This window comes from Zootoca vivipara, chromosome 6 (assembly GCF_963506605.1).
Source record: "Zootoca vivipara chromosome 6, rZooViv1.1, whole genome shotgun sequence".
NCBI classification, from domain to species: domain Eukaryota; kingdom Metazoa; phylum Chordata; class Lepidosauria; order Squamata; family Lacertidae; genus Zootoca; species Zootoca vivipara.
In genome coordinates, this window is record NC_083281.1 from 93,434,270 (window position 1) to 93,454,937 (window position 20,668).

Genomic DNA, 20,668 nt, shown 5'->3' on the forward strand with positions numbered 1-20,668 from the left:
ACGAAGAGTCGGACACGACTAAATGACTAAACAACAACATGTGTGCTCCCAGCAGAAGCAGGCAGTGGTCTGGATTGAAGCCATGTCCTCTTCTTTTGCATGCTGAGCTTTATAATGTGATCTTTATTAGGGGTAGGTGAAACCGGTCTCTTTATTCCCAGGAGTAGCTTCATCTTCCCATCTATGGGCACTGCATGTTCAGGACACACACACAGAGAAGTAGTTATGTGCCTTATGTTAAGTGAATCCAGGTAAGTTTGAATGGGGGTCATACGAGAGGACCCTTTGGTACCCTTCCAACTCCACAATTCTAAGCAGTGTAAGGCACCACAATGGTAGCATTGGAAGCAATAATCATAGCAGTAGTAGTTGTTGCTGCTGCTCCTGTTGTGATTCACTGTGAGGAAAGATGAGGACAACCCTGGAAATTGTTCCTTGGGTCAAGTGTTCATATAACGAGTTGATTCTTTCCATTGATTCCTATGGGAAATTTTCTCCTTTTTTAAATAATATTTTTATTAGTGTTTTCAAAAAAATAACAACAATACATAAGAAAAAAGAAAAAGTAAACACATAGAATAGAAAAGAAAAAGAAAAACATATATAATAACAATTCTCATATCATCTCACATGGTTTATGGGACCTCCTCGGGCTTCCCTCCCTGTGGTTCTTTAACACATTTATAATTAGCAACTTCTAAATCATTTTCATCACCTTACCTACTTACTTTTTAACTTTCATATCACATATTCCTAAATTCCACAGTTTATTTACATCTTAATTTCTGATCTAATATGTTACTTTAGCATATTTTTTAAAATACAGTTTAAAATCTTTCCATTCTTCTTCCATCGCTTCCTCTCCCTGGTTGCGGATTCTTCCGGTCATCTCAGCCAGTTCCATAAACTCCATCATCTTCATCTGCCAGTCATCAATCGTTGGTAATGTTTGTAGTTTCCAGTTCTTAGCAATCAAAAGTCTCGCTGCCGTCGTAGCATACATAAAAAACAATACATTCTTCTTTGGAATTTCCTTCCCTACAATGCCCACTAGAAATGCTTCTGGTTTCTTAACAAATGTGTTTTTCAACACTTTCTTGAGTTCATTATAAATCTTATTCCAGAAGTCATTCACTAGTGGACATGTCCACCACATGTGGTAAAATGAGCCTACTTCTTTCTTACATCTCCAACATTTGTTATCATGGTTATGGTATATCTTTGCAAATCCTATGGGAAATTTTCTAATGCATTCCAGACCATGAAATTTTGACCCCCAAAAGCAAAACAAACAAACAAACAGGAAAATCCTCTCTGATTTGTCCAAATACTCACCCTCCCTCCCTCCCTCCTTTCCTCAGCTAACCAGGAAAGGGCAAACAAGGAAGTAAAAAATGGTCTCTGGATATCTGAATCTGCTGTGCATATAGCAAGGTTTGGATACTAATTCCTTGTGTTCAGATTAAGTGAATTTTCACATAGCAAATGTTGATAAACCAGGACCTGAGTGAGGTTGTTGTTTTTTCTTAGATTTATACCCTCCACATTCCCCCAAAGGAGTCCTCCTCTGCCAACTTCCTGGTTAGACTGCTGCAATGTGTTATACACTAGGCTGCCTTTGGAGACAGTTTGGCAACTGCAGATTATTTCCAGGGCAGCACCCAGGCCACTAACTCGGACTAAGCATTATGATCCAATGCTTATGTGACTCAAAGTATGATTTGGGTCCCAATTCAAGGCTTTTCAGGGAAAGGAGGCGGGTGTAGACAGAGTCAATGCACTGCCAATATGTTGTTTAGCTTCTGAAATCCAGGGCAGGTTCTGAAGCCCTAGATTTCTAGAGCCAGGTGCCCTGGGGACTGACCCTTAGGGTCAGCTGATTGAATGCTGAGGCTGACAGATATGGCAGGACCCAGACCAGACATCCTCCCAGGCTTGTAGGTGAACAAAGCAGTGGGGGTGCAGGAGGCAAGGCGTGGGAGTCTGCTGGAAATCCTAGTTTGAGAGACACCCTCTCCCTCCCACAATTTGACTGCAGAGAGAGAGAAAGAGAGAGAGAGAGAGAGAGAGATGACATCACCACAAACAGGTTCCATTCAGGCAAGAAGTGTGCATTGAGAGAGAGCTTGGCACTCATTTCATAAAAACTTGATCAAGAACTTGTAGGTTTTTGACAGCAGGGTCATTTCAGGCAAAGATGGTTCTGAAAGGAAGGCTGGTTTTAAAAAGAAGAAAAATCTACATCTCAATTGAATCACATTTTTTTTAAAAAAAACTGCTTGTTTAGCATGGCAGTCAAGAAGAATAGAAATAGGAAGCTACCTTGAAGTACTGTACCTGAAGACAGGTGTTCAGAGCTATTCAAGCTCATTTCATGATGAGCTTGAATCATGACATGGGTATGAAACAATTATTCACAGATGAGATCCAGCCCATGTTACAAGCTGTGTGTCTGAACCTACATGTGTGTCTTGGAACTCGAGGACTAGATAACCCTACAATTCTGTGCTTCTATCTGTACTGCTACACACACTCCTGAGAGGTTTGGGATCTTGTTGCTGGAGTTAGTGTGTGTCTATCATGAATACATGTTTACCCTTAACCTTATGCCCCAAGAAGTTCATGCACAAGAGGAAAGGAGAGAGGTTGGTTTATTACATGAAATGAAAGTGACAGAGTATGTGGATGGTGCTTTTGTTTGAGAGATGATAATTAAAATTTGCTGATAACACAAGATTAGTATGGTGATCTTTGCTTTAACTGTTAAGAGGTCAGAATATTTACCTATCCCTTCCAGAACACATTTATGGTCAAGACTTGTACCAGAGCTAAAATAGTTTAACAATTGGGGGGATATTATATATCATGCCAACTTTGCTGATAAGGTGATGTGCAGAAATAAGCCCCATGGAAGTCTAGACTGGCACACCATTGCATCCATTCCTCCTGTGCTCTCTAAAAATATTATTTGCAGGTAACACAAAGAAAGATGAAATTTGGTGTAACTTTTGGAAGTGACATAGGAACAAAAAAATCTTGGCTTCACAGTTTTCTGTCATGTCATCATAACTCCTGTACAAGAAAACCTTCCATTGAAGTGAATTGTCACAGTTATTTACTCAACTCAAAGGGGATTTTGTCTCAACATGCACAGAGCTAGTACGTTCCTCATGCCACATACATAATTCACTTCAGGAAATTCTCTCATCGCTTGCTGATTCTGAGTTGCCTCTGTGACCAGACTGCAGTTAAAGTCCTGTATCTGAAAGCAATGTCAAATGATTTGAAATTTCCATCTGTGGTCCTTGATTTTAGATGCAGGTCACCAGGAAAGCAGGTGCAGTGTACGAGCCCTTTAGACAGACACAGATGAGGATATTCTGGGGTTGAAATTCATGACATGCCCCCAGCTGTGACCGGTACATACCCATTACTTCCTCAGTTTGATCGGAGGACAAGATGAAGAACATTTCTGCCATGTGGAGGATGCTGAAGTCATTGCAGTGTCCTTTCATTACATATTTATGAATGCAAAGCATAATCTGTTCGTTAATGTGACAGTGAAGGCCTCCAGCTTGATAACAGGCATTAGATTCGCACTCTGCCTCCAAGCAGAGACTGAGGCTGATAACTTGCTAAAATCTAAAAAACCCATTGGTTTAATTAAGGTATCATATTCTCTCAGGCAGAAAGCAGAAAGCTGGCTGCACTGGATGGCATGTCAATAAGGTGGTCAATGAAAGCATAAAACTTGTTGATTTAGAGCGCAGCAACCTGTCCCTGGAAATTGACATGCTTCCTTTTGGCTCTCTCCATTCTCCCCCAAGGGAGTATATTAGAATCAGGAGCGGAGGTGGAATCAAGTACAAAAAATGAATTATGTAGGTTAGAATTTGAATAAAGTTTTTTTTAATCCTCCTTGACTTCAGTAGCTTTTTACTGTTGTAGATGACTCCAGGTCCTGCTTTACTGAAACCCCAAGTAGCATTCTTCACTCTTCTATGTCCTCCTTTATTTTTGCCTGTGCTGATAATTGATACTGTGCTAGGGAAGCCTCTGACATGGACTGGCTGAGTTGGTATGACAGACTGGGAGTGCTTGTTCCCAGAGAACAAAGCTGTCAGAATGCTTGTAGTCAAGTTTGTGTGAGGGAATGGGATGTTGTCTGACTGTCTAAGAGCCAAACGTCACATGGCTCCTTGAGAAAGAAAGGTTTGCAAAATGCCAAGGACAGGTAAGATGTCTTGGGCAATGAAGTCCCAGAGGCAAGGTGGCTGAAAGAATTTCAGATTTTCAGATTTTCAAAGAATTTCAGATACAGATTAGAGGGGGGGAAGGCTGCAGAAATTATACATTACTCCAAGAAGTGACAGCTCTGAGTTACACAATATAAGGTAGCATTCATATTCACTCTGTAGCATTTTCCATAGTCATATTTTACAAGCTTTTAGCTGTTGGTTCTCTCTGGATACATCTACATTATGGAATTGTAGAGTTGGAAGGGACCCAAAAGGTCTTTTATTCCCTGCAATGCATTCTGAATAGCAAACCCTTCCCTTTAATTCAGGCATCCCCAAACTTCGGCCCTCCAGATGTTTTGGCCTACAACTCCCATGATCCCTAGCTAACAGGACCAGTGGTCGGGGAAGATGGGAATTGTAGTCCAACAACAGCTGGAGACCCAAGTTTGAGAAATTGCTTTAATCACTCACTCTGCTAGAAATCTTGGGTATTTATTTATTTGAATATAATTATTTATATATATAATACAGCAAAATATTATAATGGATGCCAAATAAAATAAAAGAAGGGGATATCTAGAACTAAACATATAGGAACAAATTTCCATACTAAAATACTGTTGTGCTCACTCTTGCTGAACAATTTGCCATATTTAATGGGAGAGGAGAGAGCACTTTCGATAGTGCCAGTGGAGGTCAGGGGTGTGTGTCCAGGGCTTTTTCTCAGTCTGAACTTGCTGGAACTCAGTTCTGGCCCTTCTCAGATGGGCGCCATTGCCATTATAAGAGAACACGGGAGGTGTTCGTGGTCAGTTCCAGCACCCCTTTTTCTAGAAAAAGAGCACTGGGTGTGACATCCATTGAAACTGTCTGGGAGTGGATTCAGGACAGAGAAGAAGGAATACTTTTCCACATCATGGATAGTGACACAAGTTGGTAAAAACACAACAGCGGCTGGGGTGCCAGACCTCCAGATCTGACCTTAAGTCTCCAGGTTTGCCTGGCTCCCTCCATGTAGCAGGTGGAAAGCTTGAATCTTCAGGTGGGCAAGATAATAATAATAAGTGAGAAATACATGAATAATTCTCACTTTGCATACAGCTTGCAAACATCTCCTCAACAGGGCAGTGGCATGCTGTCAGTGGTCTAGGGAGTAGGGCGTAGGAAGAGGGGGGCAATAGGGGCGCTCTGCCCCAGGCAGCGCGATCCCAAGGTTGCCATCGTAGCTGACCCCTGCGGGACCCCTGCGCCACGCCCCCAGAACGTGTGCCACACCCCTGTGGGTGGCACGCCATGCCCCCAGAACACGCACCAGCCCTGCCCTCGCCTGCTCTCCGCCCCCAGTGCCGGAACAGGAAGCTCCGCCACTGCTAGGGAGACTAGGTTAGTCCCCTAAATGTTCCCCTGGCACCTTCTTCCCAAAGCCTGGGAAACGTCTGCCTGGCTTAGGTGGGGAGGCGCAATGCTCACACATGCAATGTTAGGATGTCGCGAGGTCATGTGTGTCATGTCACACCCACCCAATTCCCCTTGCAAGCTGGCACCTCTGGCCCTAAGTGTTCCCCTATGAAAAAAATCACTGCACACCACTGGAACATTGGTTGACTGCAGGTTATAGCATAGGTATTCTGGGGCAGGGATCTGCCCTCCTCTGCTCTCCCAACTAATATTCGCCTCCATGGCAGGAGGGAGCTGAGAGAAAGAAAAAGAACTAGCTGAGCTCAAGAGGAGGAGGAGAGAATTAGGTTTATAGGAAGATAAATGTGAACTGAAATGCTTATGGATTTATACAGGAAGGAAGGAAGGAAGGAAGGAAGGAAGGAAGGAAGGAAGGAAGGAAGGAAGGAAGGAAGGAAGGAAGGAAGGAAGGAAGGAAGGAAGGAAGGAAGGAAGGAAGGAAGGAAGGAAGGAAGGAAGGAAACAGACAGAAATGTGGGGAACTGAGCTTATGATTTGAAAAAAATGAGGAACTGAGGGAAACCAATACTGACAGATTGGCCCATTTGTACCTTGAAGACCAGCTGACCAGGAGGAGGAAGTAAGGTGCTACTGAAGGAATTTTTTTTATTTTAGTTCAGTTCAGTGACTGCCCTGGCACTTGGAGGCAGGATGTAAGGTAGGCAGAATACAGACCTTCTTGGCTTCCACCCAGAGGCGAAGCAATCTGCTCCGGTACCCGGAGTGGTGCTCGTCCCAGGGGGCATGGCACGCGTCTGGGGTGGGTGCACAGCGAGTGGCATGTGCCCCAGGGGGTGCCGCTGATCAGGGGTCGCCATCTTGTCACACACACACCCTTCGGAATGGCGCCTCGGAACGCCCCTGCTTCCACCTGGAATGCTAGAGTTGCCCCCTGATCCACAGTTGGAAAGGCCATAGCTCAGTGGAAGAATGTCTGCCTTGCAAGCAGAAGTTCCCAAGTTCCACCCCCAGCTTCTCCAAGAGAGATGGCCTGAAATCCTGGTGAGCTGCTGCAAGTTTGGGTAGACAGTGCTGAGCTATGGACCAGTGGTCTGACTCTGTATAAGGCAGCTTCCTGTGTTCCACAGCTGAGTTAGTGTGGCTGCTAAAGTTTCATCTCAGTGCAGATCCTTGCCAGCCGGAGCAAGTCACAGTTCTCTGTGAAACCCAGTCGTATGATCCCTCCTGCCTTCCTTCCAGGCTCTGTGGACAAAGCGAACTTTCAAGCCTGGAGGCTTTTTCTTTGTAGATATTTAACCCTTTCCATGCCATCTGTGAGAACCTGTATGGTGTAGTTCCTGTGCTTTCCAGGACTGGGAAATCTGCTTTGTGGACATGAAAATGAGAACTGCCATGCTTAATTAGTGCAATTCATTTTCAATCAACTAAACAGATATCTGCAATTAATGGTAGCAGGTTTTATTCTGTTTTCTACCATTACTTCTAAAAACTGCAGATGGCAAGAAGCTGTCTCTCTTCCCTTCCGAGGGAAAACAAATACTTTCTTTTGTTAGATTTGACATCATCTTAGCAGAGGGCAAGATTTGCTCTCATCTTCCAAGGTGACAGCAAATCTAGAAAAACAATTTTTCCTCCCTTCAGACTATTTTATGCATATGCAAATTCAATAATTCATACAATCAAGAGACCACTATTTCTTTTAATTGAATGTCAGCCATAATTTTTTTAAATGTTCTGAGTAAAGCAGGGTTTATTCATGCAGTCATTTTTGATGGAACAAGATGTTATATTTCCACAAGCACAATAAAATAGAACAAGTTACACAAAGCACCATGTTCACACGTCACAGTGTGGGGCATGAGCAAATTGTGCCTGCTTCACTCCGGGCATCCAGTGATGTACAGGGTGGGAGCATGAAGGCCGCATTCAGAAGCCAGCTGATTCAGAGTGGTGGATCATCTGTAGCCTTGGAGGGGCTCATGCCTTGTCCATTCACTTAGCCTACCTTATATTTTGGACAAGTTGTTCATCTGTTCGCTTTGCATTCGGACACCTCTTGAGAGATTGTTCCATGCCACCCCACTCTCCAAGCGGAGACAGAATCCAGCAGTTTCAGGCACTTACTCAAGTTCAGTTTCCTTCGGGTGAAGGTCAGTGGAGACTGTGGTGTCTTTAGGATGTATGGTTTCATTTACAAATATCTACAACCTGAGTATAAGGTGGTGGGACTCACAGCATTAACACCCCAAAAGATGTTGCTTCTCCATTAGTCACAGCTTTGGATCCAGCGCAGAGCAAGCAGGTCTCTTTGTCTCCAGTTTCCAGCCTGCTTCCAGCTTGGCCCTCACATGCTATACACACCATTGTTCTCCTAGCTAGCAGTGGGTGGTGCAGGATGGAGGAAAGGCCCACCCATTAGCCTGGAGGGCCCCATCACTTAGTGGTAGCAGCTCTTGCAACTGAGCTCCTTTTGGATGCTGATGGAGGGAATATAAATGGCCAGCTAAGGTAATTGTCTTACTAGGAAACTTAGCTGATTAGCTCAGCAAACTCCTCTGTTAGATTACATCCCTCCCTGGGTGCAGGACCCCAGGAATTGGAAGGACTGGGCATCATCCAGACCCCACAAACCCACATCATTGTAAATAACTTTTGCATGATGGTTCCTGAGAACAAGGAGCTGGGTTTATGCCTGTGTTTGGATACAACTGGATCCCATTTTGAATTGCAATGATGGACTGAACGTTTCAAAAGGGCACTGGTTTGTTTAATCTTAGAATTACTGAGCAATGTTGGGTATGAGGCTGCGGCTATTTGTAAATAAAGGGACTATTACTCCCCTCCAAAGAAATACTCCTAATAAATATTGCAAAAATGCCATGAGGATAACCCACAGCAGCAGAAGAACAAATGTCTTCCCTTCCCCCCCCCCATCCCTTCTAACCAGTACTGCTTTCATGACCTCCTTCCAAAGTCCCCTCCAACTCCCAGCCCTGTCATCCAGCATCATATCAGGAAAATTCTGGGGGCATGGAGTCCGGAGCCTCTGGCTTTTTCAACGAGGATGAGTTTTGCATCCAGCCTGTTGGTTCCATTGTGACAGCCAGAACGCGTTGCACTTCTGTGTCTAAACTTTAGCCTCCAAATCAATATACGCTAACCCACCAAACAACCCAAAAGGGAGGGGAGTGTGTCATGACCGCACAATCATGTAACAATGCATATAGAAAAGCTTTCATTATGTATATAATATAGAATATAGAAAAGCATTCATTTATTCTTTTTATTATTATTTTCATCCTGCTTTTCTACAAATGCATGCAAAACAGCATTGTAATATATCAAAAGAAGCAGGAAAGAAAACCCACTGGAAAACTACCAGTTGTCAAGCAAAGCAGTGCTAAAATAGCACAAAAGCAATAAAATTTGAAACTCACTTGCAAGTCAGGTGGTGAGTACAGGTGGTGGCTTTGTAGTCAAAACAGCAACCAAGAAACAAGATGGTGGTCTTGGCATGGTCAGAGCAGACTTTGGTAATATGATGTCCTGAGCCAGGGCAACTTTTGGCACCCCTCCTAAATATTTCTTATTTTCACAATATTTGTTTGTTTGTTTGTTTGTTTGTTTGTTTGTTATTTTGAGCTCCCTCGGCTTGGCACCCTGTGCAGGAGAACTGCCCACATTAGTGTTTTTTGCTGCTGCACCCCTCTGTTGACTCATGTTAAGCTTGTGGTCTACTAAGACCCCTAGATCCCTTTTACAATGTACTGCTGGCAAGCCTGGTGTCCCCCATCCTATATTTGTGCATCTGGTTCTTCCTGCCTAAGTGCAGAACCTTACATTTGTCCCTACGGAAATTCATTTTGTTAGCTTACGTCCAGTTCTCCAATCTGTTAAGGTCATCTTGAATCCTGATTCTATTTACTGAGCTATCAGTTACCTCTCCAGTTTGGTGTCACCTGCAAATTTGACTGAACTTCAGTCAACTGTCTTGAGCCCAAGGATTAGGGTGAATGTTTTGGTTGAAATAGGTACTGGATGACCTAAATCAGTGTTTCCCAACCTTGTGCCTCCAGATGTTTTCGGACTACAATTCCCATCATTCCTGACCACTGGTCTTGCTAGCTAGGGATGATGGGAGTTGTAGTCCCAAAACATCTGGAGGCACAAGGTTGGGAAACACTGACCTAGATGGCCTCTGCAATAAATTGTGTCTAATCACTGTGCCGGACCCAGGTGGCGCTGTGGTTAAACCACTGAGCCTAGGGCTTGCTGATCAGAAGGTCGGCGGTTCAAATCCCTGTGACGGGGTGAGCTCCCGTTGCTTGGTCCCAGCTCCTGCCAACCTAGCAGTTCGAAAGCACGTCAAAATGCAAGTAGATAAATAGGAACCGCTACAGCGGGAAGGTAAATGGTGTTTCCATGTTCTGCTCTGGTTTGCCAGAAGCAGCTTTGTCATGCTGGCCACATGACCTGGAAGCTATACGCCGGCTCCCTCGGCCAATAATGCGAGATGAGCGCACAACCCCAGAGTCGGTCACGACTGGACCAGTTCAGGGGTCCCTTTACCTTTACCTTTAATCACTGTGCTCCTGTGAGATCTAAAATGCTGACATAGATTATGAAACAGAGAAGAATTTATGTATCTCCAATGGTGAAAATCTTCAAGCACGGAGACTTTAGATTAGAGCAACATCTGTGAACTGTGTTCACCAGTCTTCCTGGTTATTATGGCCTTTGACTTCGTGATGTTTCTCCATCGCCTTGACATTTGATGAGCAATGTCTCACCAAGTAAACAAGCAAAACAAAACAGGCCACTGCTTGTATATCTAAAAAGGTCAGGGCATTTGATAAAGGTGTCTGCTGAGCAGGTCTGTGGGTGAAAATGTCTCGGACAACCTCTCTTTCCCCTCCCCTAGCAAAAGAGAGGCAGTTGCATCCTTTATCTCTTTAAAGCTCTTTTCCAACACATGCAGTGAAACGCCTGTGGATGTCACTACAAATTAGCTCCATTTCGCCATCCCCTGATGATCTTGGTTATTTAGTGCCACTGCCTTTTAACATTTACCCCCCTGTTTTTCAAACTGAAGTGTAATCTGTCCCAATTTTATTAGCTGATCAAATGGTTTCAGCCTGGGAAGAGAGAGCTTCCACCGTTTGCAGCTTGCTCCAATTAAGTTGTCCTCCTCCCTTTTCATTTGCAAAATGAAAAAGAACACATCTAGACTAATCTGTAGCGTGCTATTTTGTGATTGCCAAACAACTTGATTAAGTTATGCTGTGATATTTTCCTCTCACTCTGCAGCTTTGCAGGCTTAATAGATAGCCTTAAAAAATAATAAAGCATGACACAGTATCACCTTTCACTCAGGGCCGGCTCTAAGGCAAGGCTGGGTGGCGCAATGCGCCAGGGCACTGGGCCACCAGGGGGCACCGCGCTGCTGTGTAATAATGAAAGTAGTAATAATAAATTTTTAAAGTGTGTGCCCTTGGTTTCCGGTTGAGCGCAGGCCATTGTGCAGTCAGAGGTTTGTGGACCACATCGCATCAAAGGTGGGGGAACCGCTTCAGCGCAGCGGACCCCTGAAAAAACAAACCCAGATTAAGCATTCTGGGGACATAGTCGTCCAGCGGGGCGCAAAAGCCCTCCCCCCTACCCGGCAAGGCTCTGTTTTGAGCCCCCAAGAGCGAGGGGGTCAGCGTGGCAGTGCATACGGACAAAGACCATTTCCTTTGACAGCGCGAAGCTGCAGGACTGCGGGGAATAAGCGCTCAATTCTTCCGAAGGAAATTTAGCCAAAAGGACTGTACCATGAGTACTGATTTATTTGAAATAATTCAAAGAAAATTTGGCCACGGGAAAGGGACTCAAAACAACAGAAGCTGGCCCCTACCCACTGAGGAATTTAGGAAGCAAGGACGTATGCCTGAAGCCAGAAAATGCTTTAAAAAGTTGTGAAACCTCCAAAGGCAGGGTTGGAATCTTCCCCCCAGATGCAGGGGAAGGGGGGAAGAATTTGACTATATCATAAAGCCCTGTGAAATTTGGGATTTGAATGCGAAATTGACATCCCTTGTCAGCGCTGCAGGAATTAATGGTGATGTTCTGAACGAAGGATATTCAGCACTTTCGTTTTTTTACTTTGATACTCTGAATGCACCCCCCATTTTCTGTTTTTGCGCCACTGCAACCTTGAAGCTAGAGAGATGACAGCCACAATAACAGATGGTCTTTATGAGAACATACTAATTTTAATTTTGGAAAACAAGCAGGAATTGAAAGTATGTCTCTGTGAAGTGGAAAAAAATGGAAATTGTTTTTAAAACTCTGAATTGAAACCTGAAGGGGGGAAAATGGAAAATGAAGGAGAAAAAGATGATTTACAGAATGGAAAGGAGGACTTAGAGGAGAAAGATGTAGAGATGGATTTTGCCTTCATCCAGAAAGGAGGATTTGATTCTCAGATGAGAGGAGAAGTAGTATTGGGAAGGGGAAAGAGAAAGGGGACTGTCAGGAGAGAGCCAAAGGGAATAAAGGGGTGATATGGGGGGTGAGGAGGTGGGTGATGGGGGGAGACACACTGGAGAATCGGAGTGGGGTAAAAATTTAAGGATAGAAATGTTGGATTTTGGAGATGCAGTTATGAGCGGATGGAAGAAAAGTGAGAATAATTTAAATGGAATTGGAGAATTAGTTTAAATATTGTTGTATGGAGAAATTTGGAAGGGGTGTATAGGCTAAAAGGAAGAAAATATTATTGTAAGGTTTTTTTAATGGTTTAGAAAAATAAAATGTAAAGTAGAATATGTTAATTATTGCATTTTTAGGGGAGGCAGTGGAAGACAGGAGTGCCTGGCGTGCTCTGGTCCATGGGGTCACGAAGAGTCGGACACGACTAAACGACTAAACAACAAAGGGGGAGTGTCCCCCCGCCCTCATTTGTCTCCCTCATCTTGGACCTTCTGGTGGCGGGGGGGTGCCGGGATGGGGGCGGGGGGCTTCAATTATATTTAAAAAGGACTGCTTCCCCTGGCCTACTTCACCTAGGGGTTCCCTGGTGGCAGGGGGATGCCTGGGAGTGGAGTGTGGGGGGGTAGGAAGATAAGGATAGAGTAATACAGTGGAACCTTGGTTTATGAACACCTCGGTTTATGAATTTTCGGTTTATGAACGCCGCGGACCCATCTGGAACGGATTAATTCACTTTCCATTACTTTCAATGGGAAAGTTCGCTTCAGTTTATGAACGCTTCGGTTTATGAACAGACTTCCAGAACCAATTACACCCATGCTTCGGGTTAAGTACGCTTCAGGTTGAGTACTCTGCAGACCCGTCTGGAACGGATTAATCCACTTTACATTACTTTCAATGGGAAAGTTCGCTTCAGTTTATGAACGCCTCAGTTTAAGTACTCTGTGGACCGTCTGGAACGGATTAATTCACTTTCCATTACTTTCAATGGGAAAGTTCACTTCAGTTTATGAACGCTTCAGTTTATGAACAGACTTCCGAAACCAATTGTGTTCATAAACCGAGGTACCACTGTAAATGAAATGATTAATAAATTAGGATGGATGAAATTGCTAAAGAGGATTATGAAGTGAAAATCTGTAAGGGGGGAGGGGAAGTCCATAAGACAATGAGTAAGAAAAATTGGATGTCTAAAAGTTATGTGTGTATTGTTTAGTGATTTTTGGTGTTCTTTTTTTCTTTATTTTATTTTATTTTATTTTTATTTTGTTATTATTAAGTGTTATTGTATTTAGACGAAAAATTGAATAATTTTTTTTAAAAAAAAATTGTGTGCCCTCTCCTTCACACAGAAAATCTCCCGAAGTTCAGGCGGGCAGACTGAGGAGTGGATTTTGGTGATGCCCAGTTGCTAGGGAACCCTCCACTTTAGAAAGATACCCGCTGCTGACCAATCCTCTGTCCTGTTCTCTGCCATGTTCAACGCTCACGTGGCAACGCAACTGCCACTTGGGTAGGTTGCCGAGCTATTGCCCCTTTGTCCTAGCCTATCAAGAGATGGGGCTGAAGAGCTCCACTCCCCCCTTGCCAGCTGGTGCTCTGAGGCGAAGCAACCTGCTCCGGTACCTGGAGCAACGCTTGTCCCAGGGGGCATGGTGCGTGGCCCAGGAGTGTGGTGCCCTGCCTGTGGGGGGTGTGGCGCGCAGCACGCCCCAGGAGTGCTGCCAATCGGGGGGTCGGAATTTTGTCACCCCACCCCCCTTTGGAATGGCACCCGGAGCGGACCGCCCCCACCCCCACCTCGGAACGCCCCTGCTGGTGGTGCCAAAGGCAACATGGAATAAGACAACAAGTGAGTTATCAACCGCAGACCAATCAGAAGAAAGAGTTGGGGTAAGGGGGCAGTGCCAAGGGAGAATGAGAGTCACACACACACACCTGTATCTCTGCAAATAGAAACTTATCCTGGCTCTGTAGAGGAAGCTGCTGGCCCCTAACATGGGTTAGGGGTGCAATACTTGCCTTGCCCTAGGTGCTTGAAACCCACACTACGCTATTGGTGTGGATGAGTCCTTACACTCAATAAATCCTTGTCTCTATTCTAACTTTTCAGAATGGTTCCTTGTGGTGTTCCAGTGTGGTGTAGTGGTTAGAATGTTGGACTAAGACCTGGGAGATCAGGATTCAAATCCCCACCATGAAGCTCACTGGGTAACCTTGGGCCAGTCACTTCCTATCAGCCTAACCTACCTGGATAGGAGATGGGGGGTGAGAACTGTGTACACCACCTTGAGCTGCTAAATGAAAAAGGTGGGATATAAATGCAATGAATGAATGAATGAATGAATGCTGTAAATTAAATATTCTGCAGATTATGGGGGGACGGGAGAGAAGATTTGGATAATATATTTACAAAATGGTTTGCTAACTGGGCATATATTTCTATTTTGGTGACGACTTGCTTTCAGAGTGTCAGCAGCTTCCTTCCTGCATGTGTTTGAATGGCTTTTAGCACCAAACCATTCAAAGATAGTCTGTCAGCCAAGATGCATAGCAGCAGCAGCAGCAGCAGCAGTGAAAAGTGGTCATGGCTCATGTAGCTCAATAGTTCTCTTGACCCAGGAGAGCTCCAAGGAAGACTTGGCTTCTCTTCTGCAGAAAGGTGGTTAATTGGAAGTCAGCTGCCGAGAAGGAAAGCAGCAGGCGGGGGATTCCTAATAGCATCAACTCTACTCCTATGCCTATATAAATGTTTCTGTCAGGCACATATGCAAGGGCGTACCCACCATGCGGCAAGTTAGGGCAGCTGCCCTACTCTAGAAGCAGGGCTGGTGGGCAGAGGCGGAGCACAGCCCGGCGGAGCGCGAGTTCGCCATTCCCGCCGCACCGCGCCGCACCCTCCCTCCAGCTCCCCGGCGCGCCCTCAGGCAAGGCCAAGCGCGGCGGGGAACCAGGGAGCGCGGCGCGGTGGGCGGGAACGCCGAACTCGCGCTGGGCTGGGCTCCGCCTCCGCCCACCAGCCCTGCTGCTAGGGAGGGGCACAGCCCGGCGGAGCGCGAGTTCGCCGTTCCCGCCCGCCGCGCTGCGCCCTCCCTCCAGCTCCCCGTCACGCCCTCTGGCAAGGCCAAGCGCGGCGGGGAACCAGAGAGCGTGGTGCGGCGGGCAGGAACGCTGAACTCGCGCTCCGCTGGGCTGGGCTCCGCCTCCGCCCACCAGCCCTGCTTCTAGGGAGGGGCACAGCCCGGCGGAGCGCGAGTTCGCTGTTCCCGCCCACTTTGTGGCCCCTCCCCTTCCGTGCCTTGGCCCCTCCCCTTGCCCCCCCCCTAGTTTTGATCCTGGGTACGCCCATGCACATATGGAAGGTCTCTAAGTGCATTAAGTTCTTAATCACAATGAAAAGCATGATCCAGACCAGAGTGAGAGGAAATGTATCCAGCCAGCAGGCCAGAGCCAGACCTTCTTCACCCTTCCCCTCTTGCTTGGTCCCTTTGCTTGCACCAGTGGTCACAGGAAGCTTTCAAAGGCCTAGCGCTTTGCAGTGACACTGCTCAGCCGCTGACTCATTTTTCCTTTCATCTGTGGATGGGGGCAAAGTGTTCTTTCCCCCTTTCTTCTTCAGCAAGCCATTTGCAAATTACTCACAATCAGTGATGGTTGACCTGCATATGGGTCCACTCATCTCAGCTGTTTGAAAGGTTTCAGCTCTCGGGAACTCTTGACACGGATGCTGGTAGCTGCCAGAATCTCAGTCGCCTCCAAATGGAAAACCTTACAGAATTTGCGACTTTTGCTTTGGTATATAAATATGTGGAGCTTAGCAATAGCTGCAAAAAATGACACATAAATTATGTGTTGCCAAAGGCTTTGGGGGACCCTGAAAAATTATAAGTTGTTTGGTGGAATTTTAGCTTATATACAGCAAATACAGGCACACAGGGCTTCCTTTCCACAATATGATGTCAAATTTGGCTTTCCTAATGGTTGTAAGTACTTTACCAACCTAATATTAAGTCTCTTCCACTGTGCTGCTTTTTTGTACTTCTGTTATTTTTATTGTATTGACTTGTTTTATTTGCTTCAATAAAATCTTTTTATAAGTATATGATAGGGCAGAAATTGAACAGGAAAGTAAGCTAGCACTTTCCCCCTGCTTGCTCTCATTCCAGTCCCAAGAGTGGAGAGAGAAGCAAACAGGACACGCTTTTGGGCTCTTTCTTTCTTGCTCCTTATTTTGCATGTCTGAAGGCTGAATCTTGGCATGAAACTCCCATTCTGTGGCTGCACACTGTGGAGACGTAGCTCAGATTCATTCCTGGCAGAGTCTGACATTTGATGAGTCCAAGCAAGGGTCAGCTGCTGCACAGCTCAGTCCGCTCCCAACCGCATGGCTCCAGGGAGTTCCTAAGTTCAGAATAACATCCGCTGAGCGTGACTTCAGGTTGGCCCCAAAATATCTTTTGGCACACTCCAATCCCACAGGGAGCTATTGTCTGAGCTCTGAGTGATGCCACCATTTATTTATTCTTAACTTGATGCTGGTCAGTCTCACATTACCGCATTTGCCGTACTCAAGGAGTTTCGGGTCCCAGGTGATGAGTAAAACATGTGTTGCTGTATATTGTTCATGAATTCCCCATCGCCTGGTGAATCAGTTCAAGCCAAATTGATGTGGAACATACTCTGGTTGTTTGGAGAGATAACTTTTAGAATTGAATTAGGCATATATTTTTCAGTTAGAAAACATGAGAGCATTCTATTTATAATTCTTGCAAGAGTTATATGGCTAACAAGCAGCTGCAATGCAGCTGCCCATTTTACAGATGGCAACAGAGATTGAGTGAGGACTTGCCCAAGCAGGAGAATGATCGGGGTCTATGTGTTGCATTTCCACCAGCTCTGACTCAACGGCACCAGTGAGGCTAGGGAACTGTTTAGTCCAGCAACAGATAAATAAAGGAGCAAAAAAAAAAAAAATCCTGCAGGTGGATGGTGCCAATGGCCCATCAAGTCCAGCTTCCTGTTCTCACAGCGACCAGCCAGGTGCCTATGGGAAGCCCACAAGAAGGACCTGCGTTGAGAGAGTATTCTCTTTCCCTTGTGACTTCCAGCCACTGGCATGCAGAAGCAGACTGCCAGTGGAGATAAAGTGTGCTGAATCAGCAGGGGAGCTGCTGCCCAGCTAAGGAAATGATTAAAAAAACAATGAGATGGGCAGAAGGAGGTGTTGCAGGCCTCCTTGTAGCTTCTGCCTCTCATTGGCTTCTTTTTTCAGCATGGTCAATGAATTGTACCTTCCTGTTCCAGCCTAGCAAGTTGGAGGAAGTGACTTGCAGAAGATGCTGATCAGCAGAAGTGCCTTATTTTCCTATCTCAGCCCCAAAAACGGGCGATAAGGTGCCCCTGCCTGCTTTTGAGCAATCCTTTCTGAACAGCAGCCAGAGGGATCTTTTCTTTTAGATCTTGGTGCTGAGCACCACAGCTGTGAGGCCAGAGATAAAGGTGGTCTGTGGTGTATATGTCAGGCAGAGAGTGTTGTGTGACTGCTCGTGGTGTGTGTGTGTGTGGTGAATGTGCATACGTGGTACACATGTGGGTGGTCTGTAGGTGTAGATGGGGGGGGAGTTTAGAGGGATGCTGACCATCAGTGTGACCCTTCAGCTGACAAAGTTTGCCCACCCCTGCCACAAACACAATGCATAAACACTTAAAATAGCTGTGCTCAGGGATCGCGTGTCCTGTCCTGTGGACCTTGGTGGGCTGGGCTAAGGCAAAATCTCTTCTGGTTTAACTTTATAAAAGTCTTAGGATTGGCTTTCATTACTCACTGACAAGGGAATCGTGTTCTGCACATGCTCAGAAGTACTCTTTTAAGAATTAATTCACATCCTCCCTCATCTGAATCATGGCACTGGAAACAGGATCTGAGCTTGAGCCCTGATGTGTCTTAATTATTGGAGCTTCTCTTGTTCTAATGGTATGTAACAGTGCCTTTGATCTATGAGTCCCACTTTTGGCTCAAGGACAATATTTCCTTCAGCCACTGTTTCAAAGTGAATTATTGATGGTTTTAGGAACTGGTTTTCCCTGGAGAGATCATTTGTCCAGAAAAAGTCCGTGAATATGTGGACTTGGCAGCAAAGCAGGGGCATAGCTCAGCAGCAGGGCCCCTATCCTAACCCCCCCTGGGCTGCTTCCCTCTCCAGCTGAAAGGATTATAACTAGAACAGAGAGAGCTGGAAGGGTAATTGACAGTGCTGGCCTTGATAGGCCTGTGTGATCTGCTTCATCTGTTATCATAAATCAGTATCGCAGCAATATGACACCAGGGTTTTTGGAAGACTTCAGCATAACAAACAACTTTCATGTAAAGGGAAACCAGCATTATCAGGGAGAAAGAGCTGTTAAGAAAACTTGCCAGAAACCAAGCCTTAGGACTGATTACAGTTTAGGGGTTTATATTTGTGAATGAATTTGTAGTGAGCAAGAGATTGTAGGTGAGCATGTGGTGTTTGGTTCCGGAGGCATTTTCTAAGAACAAGCTGGATTACAGCAGAGTGCTTTGTAAAGTAGTTTTTGCAAGCTAATTCAAAGATGACCTTCAAAATCCTTCAAAGCTCTTCTTGGGAGACTCCTTGCACATTGGGGTACAGTTTGTTTGAACCTGAGCTGCTCAGTAGCTCCAGTCTGAACTTTTGTCGGCAGAGACTCGCTAGGCTTTAGTAGTGTCTTTGTCAAGAAGCTAATGAGGGGGTTGAGGGTCAAAAACACCCCGATGTTTTAAGACAGACGAGGACCCAAGAACCTGCAAACATTAAAATGACAATGGTCCTTTTACTTGGTTGCTTTTACTGGTGGGGGACTAGAGTGTCCATGTGTCCCACTTTACAGAAGACTATTCACTATTTGAATGACTGCTCAACCCAAGTTTGGTTTAAAGTTAAGAGCCCTGAGAAGGGAGAGCTGGAGGGGAAGGCTTGGGATAGGGCCATAGCTGAGTGTGAGAGCATCAGGCTTGCATGCAGAAGGTCCCAGGTTCAATCCCCGATGGGATCTCCAGGTAGGGCTAGGGAACAGGGCCAGCCCACCCGTGAGGCAGACTGAGGCAGGAGAATCCAATGGGTGCCTCTATGGCATGCCTCCCTGCCTCTCTCGTGCAACCCAGAAGCTGCAAATGTGCAACCCCAGTAAGCAAGGTTTTGGCAGGGGAGGTGTGTGCAGCATGCATGCAGGGCAACACCTTCTCATTTCATCTCCTGCTAGAGAATGTTCCTGCCTGGAATGCTACTGCCAGACATTCCCTAGCAGGAGATGAAATGAGAAGGTGTTGCCCTGCATGCATGCTGCACACTATACAAGCTTTAGAAGACTCCTGAAGGCAGCCCTGTACAGAGAAGTTTTTAATGTTTGATGTTTTATTATGTTTCTGTATATGCTGGAAGCCACCCCAAGTGGCTGGGGCAACCCAGTCAGATGGACGGGGTAAAAATAATAAAATTGTTGTTGTTCTTCCATTCCTCATAGGGTGGCCACTTAATGCATCACGCTACCTGCCCCCCCTCAAAAAAAGGGGGGAGGGGGAAAATGCAGTGCCAAATAAGAGGACAGAAGAGGATACCGATTTGCGTTTGCTAATTTTTATGTATGGATGCACATTTAGAAACAAATTGCTATAATTTAAATAAAAACACATCTCACCATTGTAGGGAATCATGTGACCAAGGGTCTGCTCAGTCTGACCTCCAGATGCTGACGGTGGATGGGATCATAGGAACCTGCTTTATACCAAGTCAGACCATTGGCCCAACTAGCTTGTATAGTTACTTATCTCCTTGACATCTGATGGGATGGTGTTCCACAGGGTGGGTGCCACTACTGAGAAGGCCTTCTGCCTGGTTCCCTGTAACCTCACTTTTCGCAAGGTCCTCAGAGCTGGATTTCAGTGTATGGGCCGAATGACAGGGGTGGAGACGCTCCTTCAAGTGAAAGTGATTTGCAAACCTTTCTCCAGGTTCCTAGGTGTGTTGCCAAAAACTGTATGATGATTGCTCTTGCTTTGCAGAAGGTGGACTAAGCCTGGGGTAGACCCATCCTAAGCCATGCCCATGCAGTCCTGTCTTTGCTATGAAAGCACTGTAGCTGATCCACAGACTTTTGGGCTCAGGGGAAGGTAGCCCCAGGACACTCAGGCCCTCAAATAGCCACTTGTAGTATGATTTTTAAAGCTCTTCAACTCATTCCAGGTACCACTTTGGTGTGATGGTGCTAAGCTATGTCCTGCCACTCCTAGTGATAGGCTACGCCTATACCATGGTCGGTATTACACTATGGGCCAGTGAGATCCCAGGGGACACTTCAGACCGCTACCAGGAGCAAGTGTCTGCCAAGCGCAAGGTAAGTGCCACTGAAGAATCAAAACAGAGTTTGAACAGAGTGGGAAGAAAAAATCCAGGCTACCTCAGATGAACCAGTCCCAGTCTAGGTTAGATCCCCAAATGGTGACAAGATAAGTTGATGGTGGAGCCCGTGTGGTATAC

At 45.7% G+C, this 20,668-nt stretch overlaps 1 protein-coding gene across 1 annotated transcript in view; it reads left to right on the top strand.

Moving 5' to 3' along the window:
- Positions 1-20,668, top strand: part of TACR1 (tachykinin receptor 1) — a 56,796-nt gene that overhangs the window by 31,559 nt on the left and 4,569 nt on the right. Inside the window, exon 3 of the mRNA XM_035118867.2 lies at positions 20,375-20,525. Coding sequence (XP_034974758.1) covers positions 20,375-20,525 — 151 coding nt within the window. The remainder of the gene's footprint in view (positions 1-20,374; positions 20,526-20,668) is intronic.